General features: G+C 47.6%; 1 protein-coding gene across 6 annotated transcripts; it reads right to left on the reverse strand.

The window, feature by feature from the left end:
- Positions 1-1,560: 1,560 nt before the first annotated feature.
- stx17 (syntaxin 17) lies at positions 1,561-10,814 on the reverse strand. 6 transcript variants are annotated; one of them, XM_084669117.1, is made up of 8 exons: positions 10,708-10,814; positions 9,836-10,155; positions 9,688-9,753; positions 7,606-7,825; positions 5,709-6,026; positions 5,339-5,389; positions 4,211-4,297; positions 1,561-1,971 (listed from the first exon to the last, which is right to left on the reverse strand). In XM_084669117.1, the coding sequence occupies exons 3-8, from the start codon at positions 9,705-9,707 to the stop codon at positions 1,726-1,728; spliced, it is 942 nt and encodes a 313-aa protein (XP_084525243.1). In that variant the 5' UTR covers positions 9,708-9,753; positions 9,836-10,155; positions 10,708-10,814; the 3' UTR covers positions 1,561-1,725. The 6 variants fall into 6 exon arrangements, with proteins under 6 accessions (XP_084525243.1, XP_084525242.1, XP_084525245.1 ...); XM_084669116.1 differs by having other exon boundaries at positions 10,621-10,743; XM_084669119.1 differs by lacking the exon at positions 7,606-7,825.
- Between the last annotated feature and the right edge of the window lie 4,086 nt (positions 10,815-14,900).

Genomic DNA, 14,900 nt, shown 5'->3' on the forward strand with positions numbered 1-14,900 from the left:
ATACCTCTAACCTGCTTCCTCTCCTACATCCCCCCCTCCTGTAGGCTCCAAGCCCAGTGGGAGGGGGACAGTAGTGGCCCACATGGCACTTCTGCTTCTCTTGTTTTGTAGTTTTCTAGAAACCGGAGGAGAGTATTGGGACCGTCTTTCCTCAGGCTAAGCAGACGCCTGACAGGGTTCATATCAGCTCACTAACAGGGTGGGGGTAAGGAAGTGTCATTTCTAGATCAGTCATCTCAGAGGGACAGAACGCAAAACAGAAAGAATAAAACCATTTTACAGGATCCTGTTGGGTTTCTTTTCTTTTCATTCACGATTGTCATTGAACATCCCCACATGAGAACATCCCCACATGAGAACACTCCTACATGAGAACACACAGGTGTCTACTGGGAGGGTTAGTTAACCCTAACATCAAGCAGGAAAAGAGGAGGACAGGTCTATGGGTGGAGGAAAGAGGAGGTTGATGTATTTCTTTTAGATCTGTTTCAAAGCAGAAAAACCCATAAGTGTAAATTAAAGGCAGACATCTGTATCTCACTGTAGTGTATCCTACTTCTATTGTATGCACCCACCTACAGTCAAAATAACATCCTAAAAATATATAGAACCAAATGATGTCTAAAGTGACAGTTACTACACACTATTCACAACCATTTTCCACCTAAAATAAACCGGATTTAGTCATGAAGCCGAGAGAGTTAAAGACCTGTGTGGCTCTCTGGGTCTGGGGTTGGAAATCAGGTCTCTGGAAAAGCCTATCTTGTAGTGTTTCAGGGGTAGAGACAAGAGCCTGGTCTCTCTCTTCTCCAGTCTCTATGGGGCAAGACCAGGTTCAGGGTAGAGAGGGTCCTCTCTGGTTCAGGGTAGAGAGGGTCCTCTCTGGTTCAGGGTAGAGAGGGTCCTCTCTGGTTCAGGGTAGAGAGGGTCCTCTCTGGTTCAGGGTAGAGAGGGTCCTCTCTGGTTCAGGGTAGAGAGGGTCCTCTCTGGTTCAGGGTAGAGAGGGTCCTCTCTGGTTCAGGGTAGAGAGGGTCCTCTCTGGTTCAGGGTAGAGAGGGTCCTCTCTGGTTCAGGGTAGAGAGGGTCCTCTCTGGTTCAGGGTAGAGAGGGTCCTCTCTGGTTCAGGGTAGAGAGGGTCCTCTCTGGTTCAGGGTAGAGAGGGTCCTCTCTGGTTCAGGGTAGAGAGGGTCCTCTCTGGTTCAGGGTAGAGAGGGTCCTCTCTGGTTCAGGGTAGAGAGGGTCCTCTCTGGTTCAGGGTAGAGAGGGTCCTCTCTGGTTCAGGGTAGAGAGGGTCCTCTCTGGTTCAGGGTAGAGAGGGTCCTCTCTGGTTCAGGGTAGAGAGGGTCCTCTCTGGTTCAGGGTAGAGAGGGTCCTCTCTGGTTCAGGGTAGAGAGGGTCCTCTCTGGTTCAGGGTAGAGAGGGTCCTCTTTGGTTCAGGGTAGAGAGGGTCCGCTAGTGCCTTGCATGTGTTTGAGTGGGAGTGTGAATGGGTGAATGAGAGGCAAAAAATGTAAAGCACTTTGAGTGCCACTAAGGTAGAAAAGCATTATATAAATGCAGTCCATTTAACAAACTTTATTGAGCAACTTGATAAAATGTTAGAAAGGCCATATTAAAGAAGAGGAGTATCAGTCTGTTAGCTGGTTGGCCAGTCTGAAGGAGCAAGGAGAGAGGTCGCTCCTCAGCTCAACCTGTGATTGGACAGATGGAGGGCGGGGTCTGGGGTCACCGTGGCGCCGGAGCATCTGAGGGCATGTCGGGCGGTGCTGTCAGCCGCTTCATCTGGCTCTCCAGACGGGTGTTCCGGCTCTTTTGGACCAGGTTTCCCCCAGCGAAGCCCAGCGCCCCGCCCCCCAGGGCAGCCGCCACCCCCACTGCCTTGAAGCCGGCCAGCAGGCCCAGCGGACCTGCCAGCACGCCCCCCAGCACGGCGCCTGCCACCGGCAACACAGCCAGGCTGTACCCCATCGCCTGCACACACCCAGAGCAGAACACACACTCAGAGCAGAACACACACTCAGAGCAGAACACACACCCAGAGCAGAACACACACTCAGAGCAGAACACAAACTCAGAGCAGAACACACACTCAGAGAAGAACACACACCCAGAGCAAAACACACAGTCAGAGCAGAACACACACTCAGAGCAGAAAATACACTCAGAGAAGAACACACACCCAGAGCAGAACACACACTCAGAGCAGGACACACATCCAGAGCAGAACACACACTCAGAGAAGAACACACACCCAGAGCAGAACACACACCCAGAGCAGAACACACACTCAGAGCAGAACACACACTCAGAGCAGGACAGGGGCTTTAACATGACTGTAGAAAACAGAGGGCAAACTGAAACATTTATTGAAATTGAATAGTTGACAGTGAACACAGACATGCATAGTTCGCACACACACACGCACCTCTTTGGTGTTGAAACCTTTGAGGTCTAAAAAAACACTATACGATAAGAGTGTTCAGATGTCTCTGTGCTTTCATGATCACACACACACACATACATATAAACACAGATGTGAGGACTCACATACCTGGCTCCCATACCTGCATCAAAGCTTTGCAGTTTAATTATCCTCATTTATTAAAAAAAAAGTCCTAGAGATGTACTGTGCGTTATTACTGCAGCTATCTTCAGAGAGGAAGATGCTCTGGTAATGAATGACTGATTCCTCTGACCATCCACACTCACACTCATACACACAGAGTTGATTAACACTGAAATGTTGATTAAATTCAGCTCATATTCCCCTTCTACCCCACAGCAGCTCAGGTAAATCACCTTTCATAAGCTCAGAGTAGTGAGCTCTGTAGTTCTGGTGGTGTGTGTGTGTGAGTGTGAGAGAGAGTGTGTGAGAGAGTGTGTGTGTGAGAGAGAGAGTGTGTGTATGTGAGTATGTGTCTGTGAGTGTGTGTGTGAGTAAAATTGCCTGACCTGACGACATATAACATACCCGAGCTGACACAATACTGCTACCACACCACTGAGGGAGGGAGAGGGAGAGAGAAACAGTGATAGAGAGAGGGATGGAGATAGATCGAGGGAGAAACAAAGGTAGACAGAGAGAGGAATGGAGAGAGGGATGGAGAGACAGAAAGAAAGTGATAAAGACAGAAAGAGAGACAGTGATAGAGAGACAGTGATAGACATGTTTATGTGTGTATATGTCCTACAGCAGGTGTCCTTCCCAGGGACAGGGACTGACCCTAACAGAGGTACAGAGGTACAGGACACGTATGCCCAGATGACTTCCTGTAGAATTTTCCACACGAACAAGAAATAGTGAGTGAATCTACAAGCCACAGAAAACATCTGTTTGGCTCATAACATACATCATTGAGCTGTCTCTCTATGTTCAAGTCTTTGTGTGTTTGAGAAAGAGAGCATGGGGGAGAGATAGAAAGAAAGAGAAATGGTGGAGAGAGTGTGAGGAGAAGAGAAAGAGAGAGTGTGAGGAGGAGCGAGAAGGGGAGGAGAGGGTAAAGAGAGAGGAGAGATAGAGGGTGAGGAGGAGAGATCGAGGATGGGTAGGAGAGAGAGATACAGAGAGGGTGAGGAGGAAAGAGAGGCTGTATTGAGCTGACAGCAGGATTCGGAACGCTGCTCCTGAAGGGCTATTAAACAGTCCTTCAGCCTTCTCCTCTTCACACCTCCCTCCTGCTACACAAACTACATCAGCCCTCCTCTCCAGCCCTCTCATCGCTACCCTCTCTGTCACTCTCCCTCCTAACCTCCTCCTCCACTCTCTCTCTATTTCCTTAATTGCAGCTTTCCTCCGTTTTCCAGCGGATCAATAGGGACAAATGCTGTGGAATGGCTGGGAGGCAAAGTGCCATCGATCTCCCAAACAACAAGCACATGCACGCACACACACACACACACACACACACACACACACACACACACACACACTGACAGAAACACAAGTAGACAGGCAGGTAGACAGACAGGCAGGTAGACAGACAGACAGACAGGTAGACAGACAGGCAGGTAGACAGACAGGTAGGTACAGAGGCAGGTAGACAGCCAGGCAGGTAGACAGCCAGGCAGGTAGACAGGTAGGTAGAGGCAGGTAGACAGACAGGTAGGTAGAGGCAGGTAGACAGACAGGCAGGTAGACAGACAGGTAGACAGACAGGTAGGTAGACAGACAGGTAGGTAGACAGACAGACAGGTAGATAGGCAGACACACCTTCCCCAGGCTCCTGGTTCCCTCCTCCACACTGGCAACTGCTGTGTTGACGTTGTCTTCTATGCTGTCAATCTTCTCCTGCTGGGACTGCCAGACAGGGGTTATATACACTAGAGACACACACACACCAGCGCCCAGATACATCTGCCAGTCTAGATCCTGCTCCTGGCTCAACACAGACCATCAGATTAGGGAGGGTGTGTGTGTGTGACCCTGCGGGTGGTGAGGGGGATGGAGAGGCTTGAGGTGGGTTCAAGGGGGATTAGTGAGGAGAGGGAGGGGGGCAATATTGTGAGCAGCTCATGAAATATTCAGAGTGGCAGCTGTGTCTTTCTGTGTGTCTACATCTCTCTGTGCAGTGGACAGTCAGCTTAACCAGACAACAGATCCTCCCTCCTCCTGCTCCTCCCCCATCTACACCTCCTTTCACTTCCTCTCCTTTCCATTCCTAACTCTTCTGCCTTTTCTTTCCTCCTGTTCCTTCTCCCCTCCCTCCTCATCCTCCGTTCCTGCAGGTTAGACACCAGGAGGAGAGGGTTTAGGGAGGTCTAGAGTCTACAATCAGACAATACTGGTGGGTTGAGCTGGGCACCTCTCCTTCCCCCTGTCCAACACGGTCTGCAGTTCAGCTGCTCTCGAGAATCACCAGGGACCTTTCCACACAGAGATGAGTGTTTACACAGTGTCTGAGAGCTTGAGTATTGGTCCCTCAAGGACACCAGTCACCCCAGAGAGACTGCAAGCCCTAAAAACATCTCTCTGCTTTCTCCCAACCCTACATCACCTTGTGCACGCTTTCTCTCTCTCTCCTTTATTACCGCACCTTCTTCTCTCTCCTATTTCTCTATTTCTGTCTCCTCCATCTTCGTCCCGGAAGAGAGTGATAATCTGAACCGTCTGTTCTCCTCCTGCTTCACCGTACGCCCTGTTCCTCGTTTCCCCTGCGCGCTCCGTCTCCCTCCTCCTCCTCCTCCTCCTCCACCTTCCTGCAGTAGAGCAGAGCAGCCCCCCCACCCTGGAGCAGCCTCATCAGGCAACACACAGCCCCCCCCACACACACACACACAGCCCCCCCCACACACACACACACACACACACACACAGGTAGAGCAGAATGGGTAAACTTACATGCACCAGTAGAGAGAACTCTGTCACCAGACCACAGAGCTGCTGCAGGTCCTGACAGACACAAACATTTTAAATGAATCTTATCAGGTTTCACTGTATTCATGTAGAACTGACTGTTTACACTCTAACATGGTACACAGCTGTGCTGACTGTTTATGTTCTAACATGGTACACTGCTGCCTCCTGGCTTGGTGAGGGCTCTCTCTGGTAAACTCTTGAACAGAAACACAGTTCCCTGTTTCACCCATAACACTAACAGGAACATAACACTTCTCTCCTGAGGTCTCTTTAACACTATACAAAACATTTGTTGTCCAACTATTAATCATTAATGTGAATATTTGACAGACACAAATGCACGCACACGCACCCCCTCTAGAGTGTCCCAGGACTCAGCAGCACTCTGGTCAGCAGGGATCTCTGGAAGGCGGAGCTGGGTTTGAGTGGCAGGTGGAGGATGGCACAGATCATCATCATCATGAGAACGGCCTGGTGGACAGGTGGAGGTGTGGGCGGGGTGGAGGGGGACAGGTGGAGGGGTGGGGATTGAATGCAAAAGCAAAAAATCGCATGCTGAAGCTGATGCCCGGTCTCTGATTGGCTGGACCAGTCTCTCCAGGGTGGGGGCATCTTCAGGACGGACACGCCCACACAGCTTCTCCATCTCTCTGATGTTGGCCCGGAGCTGCTGCAGAGGAGGGGGTAGGGAGAGACACCGAGAGAGAGTATAGAGACAGAGAGAGTATAGAGACAGAGAGAGTATAGAGAGACAGAGAGAGTATAGAGACAGAGAGAGTATAGAGAGACAGAGAGAGTATAGAGACAGAGAGAGTATAGAGAGACAGAGAGAGTATAGAGACAGAGAGAGTATAGAGAGACAGAGAGAGTATAGAGACAGAGAGAGTATAGAGAGACAGAGAGAGTATAGAGACAGAGAGAGTATAGAGACAGAGAGAGTATAGAGACAGAGAGAGTATAGAGACAGAGAGAGTATAGAGAGAGTATAGAGAGAATATAGAGACAGAGAGAGTATAGAGAGACAGAGAGAGTATAGAGACAGAGAGAGTATAGAGAGACAGAGAGAGTATAGAGAGACAGAGAGAGTATAGAGACAGAGAGAGTATAGAGAGACAGAGAGAGTATAGAGACAGAGAGAGTATAGAGAGACAGAGAGAGTATAGAGACAGAGAGAGTATAGAGAGACAGAGAGAGTATAGAGACAGAGAGAGTATAGAGACAGAGAGAGTATAGAGACAGAGAGAGTATAGAGAGAGTATAGAGAGAATATAGAGACAGAGAGAGTATAGAGAGACAGAGAGAGTATAGAGACAGAGAGAGTATAGAGAGACAGAGAGAGTATAGAGACAGAGAGAGTATAGAGAGAGTATAGAGAGAATATAGAGACAGAGAGAGTATAGAGAGACAGAGAGAGTATAGAGACAGAGAGAGTATAGAGAAAGTATAGAGAGAATATAGAGACAGAGAGAGTATAGAGAGAGTATAGAGAGAATATAGAGACAGAGAGAGTATAGAGAGAGTATAGAGAGAATATAGAGACAGAGAGAGTATAGAGAGACAGAGAGAAATAGAGAGAGTATAGAGACAGAGAGAGTATAGAGAGAGTATAGAGACAGAGAGAGTATAGAGAGAGTATAGAGACAGAGAGAGTATAGAGAGAGTATAGAGACAGAGAGAAATAGAGAGAAATAGAGAGACAGAGAGAGAGTATAGAGAGAAATAGAGAGAGAATATAGATTGAGTAAATCGAGGCAAAACGAAGAGGAGGAAGGTTCAGAGCAGGAAGGAGGGTTAGGGTTACAAAGTATAATAACAAGGCTTTTTAACCCTGAATATGTGAGCATGACTGGGAGGATTACCTCTATCCCATCAGGCTTCAGGGCAGAGTACACCTGAGGTCAGGGGGTTAACAGACAGCCAATACATAACCCCGCTCCCTCACTAATTAGACATGATGAATAAACATAAACACACACAGGGACACACACACACAGGGACACACACACACACGTACTCACACACAGGGACACACACACACAGGGACACACACACACAGGGACACACACACACAGGGACACACACACACAGGGACACACACACACAGGGACACACACACACAGGGACACACACGACTGGATTAGCACTGAGCCAGTTCGCCCTCAGAGAGATGCACAACTGTCAACACGCTAATTACCTGTTTGCATAGACTACCTAAAACAGACACAAAACAACCCCCCTCCTCCTCTCACTGTGTGACGGGGTGCAGGCCTGTGGTTAGGCTGAGCTGTCACTCTGACAGTGGGGGAGAGACATTGGCATCTGTTTCCAGCTTGCTGACACTGCCAGGGTGGCAGGGGGCCTCTCTCTCTACTGGACCCCCAACTAAACCCCCTGCAGGTCCTGCTGGCTGCAGGTCCTGCTGGCTGCAGCTCACAGCCAGGGAGACAAACCCTGTCAAACCTCTCAACTCTGAGATACACAAACACAAACAGACACACACACATACACACAGGGAAGAAAATATCAAATCTGACAAACATATGCAGGTAAAGAAGCAGGGTACTGTGAAGTTTCTCCTTAGTCCCTCTCTCAGCCAGCATGTCCTTCTGCATTATGACCCCTCTTCTGCATTATGACCCCTCTTCTGCATTATCACCCCTCCTCTGCATCATCACCCCTCCTCTGCATCATCACCCCTCCTCTGCATCATCACCCCTCCTCTGCATCATCACCCCTCCTCTGCATCATCACCCCTCCTCTGCATCATCACCCCTCCTCTGCATCATCACCCCTCCTCTGCATCATCACCCCTCCTCTGCATCATCACCCCTCCTCTGCATCATCACCCCTCTTCTGCATTATCACCCCTCCTCTGCATTATCACCCCTCCTCTGCATTATCACCCCTCCTCTGCATCATCACCCCTCCTCTGCATCATCACCCCTCCTCTGCATCATCACCCCTCCTCTGCATCATCACCCCTCCTCTGCATTATCACCCCTCCTCTGCATCATCACCCCTCCTCTGCATCATCACCCCTCCTCTGCATCATCACCCCTCCTCTGCATTATCACCCCTCCTCTGCATCATCACCCCTCCTCTGCATCATCACCCCTCCTCTGCGTCATCACCCCTCCTCTGCATCATCACCCCTCTTCTGCATTATCACCCCTCTTCTGCATTATCACCCCTCCTCTGCATCATCACCCCTCCTCTGCATCATCACCCCTCCTCTGCATCATCACCCCTCCTCTGCATTATCACCCCTCCTCTGCATTATCACCCCTCCTCTGCATCATCACCCCTCCTCTGCATCATCACCCCTCCTCTGCATCATCACCCCTCCTCTGCATTATCACCCCTCCTCTGCATCCTTACAGAGGGTCACACACTCTCAGCCAGCATGTCCTTCTGCCTTCTTTTGTCCTTACTCACTTGTCCTTCTTTTGTCCTTACTCACTTGTCCTTCTTTTGTCCTTACTCACACACACACACACTCTCTCTCACACACACACACTCTCTCTCAGACACACACACACACTGTCTCAGACATGGGAAAGCACTCTGCCCCTCCCATGGGGTAGTACAGGGTGGTGGTGAAAGGATAAGAGTGCCAGTGTGTGTGTGTATGTGTGTGTGGTGGTGTGTGTGTGGTGGTGGCGTTTTCACCTTCAGAGACATGGTGACTTTCCAGTGAACACATTCCATGTCACACCAACACACACCAACACAGCACCTCAACACACACACACCACACCAACACACACTAACACACACCCCTTCAACATACGCAGAGACACACAAACAAGGCGCTGTACACGCTTGATGAGGACTGTGTGTGTGTGTATCTCTCACACGAAGGCTCAAGACACACTTGTTCCGGGAGTACAACGGTACTTAGGAATGGTTTGCTGGACCCAATGTTAGTTTCCTCAAGGATCACAATGACTCTTGCTTAGAGACTTATTGCTCTTGTTGGTTAGTGGTAACTCATTTAAACTGTATTCACTGCAAAATATTCTAGTTTAGTTGCTCTTGTTTTTATTTTTACTGCTGCTGCTTTTTCTATAGGTACACTTGCACTTAGAGATTCATGTTGTTTCAATTGTAACTTGTTTAATGCTCTTATGGTTCTTCCCTTTGGCACTTATTTTTTGGTTGTTCACAATGTGTGCTTCTTGTTTTGGCTACCCGCAATGTTCTGGGGCTATCTTGTTGTTATTATCAGTGACCTATGCACTTTGTACAGCTCTCTCTTGGAAGTCGCTTTGGATAAAAGCGTCTGCTAAATGAATAAATGTAAATGTATCTGCGTGTGTGTGTGTGTTTACCTGTACAGTGCGGCTGGCATTGATGTGCTCCTGATGCAGACGATCCCACTGTTGGCATCGCTGAAACTGACAAGAAACAGTGGCCAGCTCCATGTGAGTGTCACTGAACGTCACAGCTCCATATGTGACACATGTGAGTAGCTCCTACCTTCTGGATGTTGCTGTGGTGTTTCTCCAGCCTCTCCAGGTCGGTGGGGAGGACTACTGTAGTGAACTTGTGGATGGGAGCCTCCAGGCGCCTCAGAGTCAACTCTGCCATGACTGGCTGCTGTCACACCAGCTTCACCCTGACTGGCTGCTGTCACACCAGCTTCACCCTGACTGGCTGCTGTCACACCAGCTTCACCCTGACTGGCTGCTGTCACACCAGCTTCACCCTGACTGGCTGCTGTCACACCTGCCTCACCCTGACAGTGTCCCCAGCAGCTCCCTCACAGCACGTCACGCAGGCACGCTGTCTCTTGGTAGCTGCAGATCACAAAAATAAATCACACATCCCTTAGACACACGTACTCCTATACAACTAAACGTTTTCTAGCTAATTTAGCCATAGTTTCAAATAACGTACAATGAATTTAGCCAACTAACAAGCTATCATGTTTCAAAACAAAAGTGTTTAGCTAGTCAATGTTGAACAAGTGTTTCGTTTCAAGACAACCACATAGTAAACAGTTTATTAGCAAAGGTAGTCACGGGTTGTCCGAGTTTAGTTAGCACAAGCTAACATTGGTTACATAGGCCTAGTTTGTTTGCCAACGGGAGTAACTCACTAGCTAGCTAATCTGTTGAGCTTGCTGTACCAGCTGGATAACTAGCTACTGTACTGTAGCTAGCTAGTACTGGACCTATACCAAGCAGCCAACCATCTACCGAGCGTTTCAGACAATATAGGATGCAGATAACACAGACAGCTATCAAGCTATTTAAACATACGGTAAAAGTTGTCGATGGAATACAAATCGATAAGACGGTGGGTTGTCTTCTTAAAATGTGTCTAGCTACAGTATCGTCTTAACTTACTGTTAGTAAACAACTTCTTGTGCGCTGAAGAATTATTTCCGACCTAAAACCAGAGTTGAAACTTTTTGGCCGTTTCCTGTTCGGACGACCCGCTCAGTTCAATTTGGTGAACAATTTGAGAATACAAAATGAAATAACCTTTATTAGTATTGGCACATGCACAACTGTTAACAGCGAGGGAAACGTTATTGGATTTTATTTCCTTTTCTTTCTAAAAGCAACCATTGAACGTGCATCGGCCAAGTAATATCCCTATATTGACTGCATGAAAACACAACATCGATCCTATACTATCAAGCAAAATTACATCGACCATGAGAGGACAGTTTGAATCTCTCTCTTTCTCTCCGTCTCCCGACAACTATCAACTTCTGCGCTTCGTCCATTTTTGTGTGGTGGGACAAGTTATCCCTTACCTCTCAGTGTGAGAAATGGTTGAAATGCTTACAGTTTAATTTCAGTTTTTTTTATTCGCTTTGGTGCTATTTTCACAAGTAGGCCTACTCTTAGTACAAAGATCCAAACGGATCACACTTGTAACGCAGCTAGTCATTGTTTCAAAACCTGATGGAATGCTTTCAGTCCACATAATCATTGTTTCAAACACAAGATTATTGTAATATGTAATGGGAACATTTGTTTTAAACACCGAAACACAACGGTATGATCTTCTTTCAGTTTAGTACTTCTATCAGTTCATCCAAAAGCAAACAATACAAGACACATGTTTCAAATCGGCCTTAGAAGTGCTGAAATTAATATGCTACAGTACTATATGTAAAAGACAGATTACAGTTTCACATTAGGCAATACACTTACATTACTCACATTTACATTATCTAAAACTTCCAAAATACCCATCCTATGTGTAATCATGTGAAGGATCAATGAAGACATTGTCTACAATCATTTGGCCAACTTACATTTATACTATTTTTCAGATATAATTGTAACATAAGTTTACTTTCTATTATGTAACTAAATGAGAACAAAACATAACATTTAGAGGCCCCATGCCCACCTCTCTGACCTCTCTGTTGGTGCCCATGCCCACTTCTCTGACCTCTCTGTTGGAGCCCATGCCCACCTCTCTGACCTCTCTGTTGGTGCCCATGCCCACTTCTCTGACCTCTCTGTTGGTGCCCATGTCCACCTCTCTGACCTCTCTGTTGGTGCCCATGCCCACCTCTCTGACCTCTCTGTTGGAGCCCATGCCCACCTCTCTGACCTCTCTGTTGGTGCCCATGCCCACCTCTCTGACCTCTCTGTTGGTGCCCATGCCCACCTCTCTGACCTCTCTGTTGGTGCCCATGCCCACCTCTCTGACCTCTCTGTTGGTGCCCATGCCCACCTCTCTGACCTCTCTGTTGGTGCCCATGCCCACCTCTCTGACCTCTCTGTTGGTGCCCATGCCCACCTCTCTGACCTCTCTGTTGGTGTACATGCCCACCTCTCTGACCTCTCTGTTGGTGCCCATGTCCACCTCTCTGACCTCTCTGTTGGTGCCCATGCCCACCTCTCTGACCTCTCTGTTGGTGCCCATGCCCACCTCTCTGACCTCTCTGTTGGTGCCCATGCCCACCTCTCTGACCTCTCTGTTGGTGCCCATGCCCACCTCTCTGACCTCTCTGTTGGTGCCCATGCCCACCTCTCTGACCTCTCTGTTGGTGCCCATGCCCACCTCTCTGACCTCTCTGTTGGTGCCCATGCCCACCTCTCTGACCTCTCTGTTGGTGCCCATGCCCACCTCTCTGACCTCTCTGTTGGTGCCCATGCCCACCTCTCTGACCTCTCTGTTGGTGCCCATGCCCACCTCTCTGACCTCTCTGTTGGTGCCCATGCCCACCTCTCTGACCTCTCTGTTGGTGCCCATGCCCACCTCTCTGACCTCTCTGTTGGTGCCCATGCCCACCTCTCTGACCTCTCTGTTGGTGCCCATGCCCACCTCTCTGACCTCTCTGTTGGTGCCCATGCCCACCTCTCTGACCTCTCTGTTGGTGTACATGCCCACATCTCTGACAGATCCCTTGTCCACAAGCTCTTCCTATTCCCTGCTGTCTATCCGGCTCCATGTTGAAATAAATTGCCAGTGTTTACGCCCCCACTTTACTGTGACGTATATCTAATGACCAATTGTGGTTACCCCAATCTGAAATCAAGTAGCAATAACGAGTATTCATCATTAGTGGTTAATTTATATGTTCGTAAAAAAACACATTTTATTTCTGTAGTTCTCAAAATCTATATACTGTTGCTGAAATGAAAATATATAGGTTTACCAAATGGTTCAGTGATTAACCATTAAGATCAGTTGGATTAAGTGTTGGTCAAATGCATTTACGCAAATTAGATGAGAAGCATATCAAAAGTATCTTGAGCATTGCATTGTGAAAGGCAATTACTTCATATGAAAGGTATTTCTTTGATGACACACTGATTAGGTGTGGTGTAAAAGTGATTGTGTATTTTGTGCATTGTATTTTGTCAATTGAACATGTGATTCCATGTTTGAAAAAACAGACTTTTTGAAGATAAGCTTTGATTTTTGTATTAACAGTTGTGAGGTTTTACCACATACTTGTGAAAATAGTACCAAAGCGAAAATGTATTATTCCACTACAGATAGTTATAAATCTTGTGCAGTCACCCGCCAAGTAGTGTGTGTGTTTATGTGTGTGTGTGTTCATGTGTGTGTATGTTTTTATGTGTGTGTGTGTTCAAATGAGAGCTCTAATTAAGACTCTGGGAGTATCTGCTATCTGTCAGCACTAATCGATCGAGTGGGAAAGATTGACAGCTCCTTCTGTGTGTGTGTGTATATGAGTGAGTGTGTGTGAGTGTGTGTGTCACTCTTCAAATAGAGCTCTCTACTGTGTGTTGGTGTTATGTTACTCGTCACTCAATGCTGTCACCAGAAATAGAGGATTAACACTCTCTCTTTTTTTCTCTCTCTCTCTGTCTCTCTCTCTCTCTCTCTCTCTCTCTCTCTCTCTCTCTCTCTCTCTTACACACATGCACACAAACACATTCAAATAATCTGACAATACAATCCTTGTGCTTGTCCTTTCACCTGGGATCTGATCAGTTCTACACCTTGTCTCCTGTCAGAGAGCTTGTTTGGTGATGAGATACAGGGATATTATGCTTTCTCACACACACACACACACACTCACACACACACACACGCACACACACACACATGCACTCACTCACACACACACACACATACACACACTTACAGACAGGTAACTAATGGCAGTGTGACAGTGATTGTGGGCTGTATACGGTGGGGAGTGCGTACGTGACTGAGAGAGAGAGATTGAGTGAGTGATGGCGGTGACGGTATGGATGGCATGTGCTGTGAAATGTCACCATGGCGATCGATCCTGTTTAAGGAGGCTGGAAGCTGATCTGGGCCTCACGCTAACATGAGGTGGCCCTTTCCTGCCTCCTCATCCCTCCGTCTTCTCTCCTCACCCTCCTAATCCTCCCCTCCTCTGTCAGAGAGCCTGGGCTCCCCAGGGAGGAGAGGAGGCCCTCTATCTGTCAAGTGGCAGCCCCCCCACCCCCACACGCTTTCTCTCACACACATGCACATACGTCCACACAGGCAAACCCCCACACAGACCTCCAGTCCCACAGGCTCACATCGGCAGAAGAAGAAGAAAAATACCAGACACAGTCAGAATAATCAGAACTAGTTTATGATTTCAAAGTGCTGAACAAAAACTCCAGTGAACCAAAGAGAAAGAAAAATTATCCAACAGTAAATTCAAACCAAAGAAGACAATGAAAAATATTTTTTAAAGAATTTTGTTTTGTTTTTGTTTCTATTCTTCAAAAAACAATGCACAACTTGTACCACAATATTTGAAAAAGCTAAAAACACTTCAAAATATTAGTTTTGTATATATATATATATATATTTATTTATAACTCTAGAATTTGCTTAAGTCTTATTTGAAACTGCTGCAGTGAGTGTGTTAGTGTGTGGTGAAGGCCTGGAGCCACTATGAGACAAGACCGTAAGAGCAGGAGGCCATGATAGCATAGTCCATCTTACAACACACCATGCATGTGATCCTGCCCCTCACAGTACCACATCCTCCACACCCTCACACGGCCTCTGCTATATAAACATAGAAAAAGAGCATGACTGCGGAATGTTTTGCCTGTCTTCTTCTGGTGTCAAG

Source organism: Hypomesus nipponensis, chromosome 2 (assembly GCF_054491055.1).
Source record: "Hypomesus nipponensis isolate SF chromosome 2, ASM5449105v1, whole genome shotgun sequence".
NCBI lineage: Eukaryota > Metazoa > Chordata > Actinopteri > Osmeriformes > Osmeridae > Hypomesus > Hypomesus nipponensis.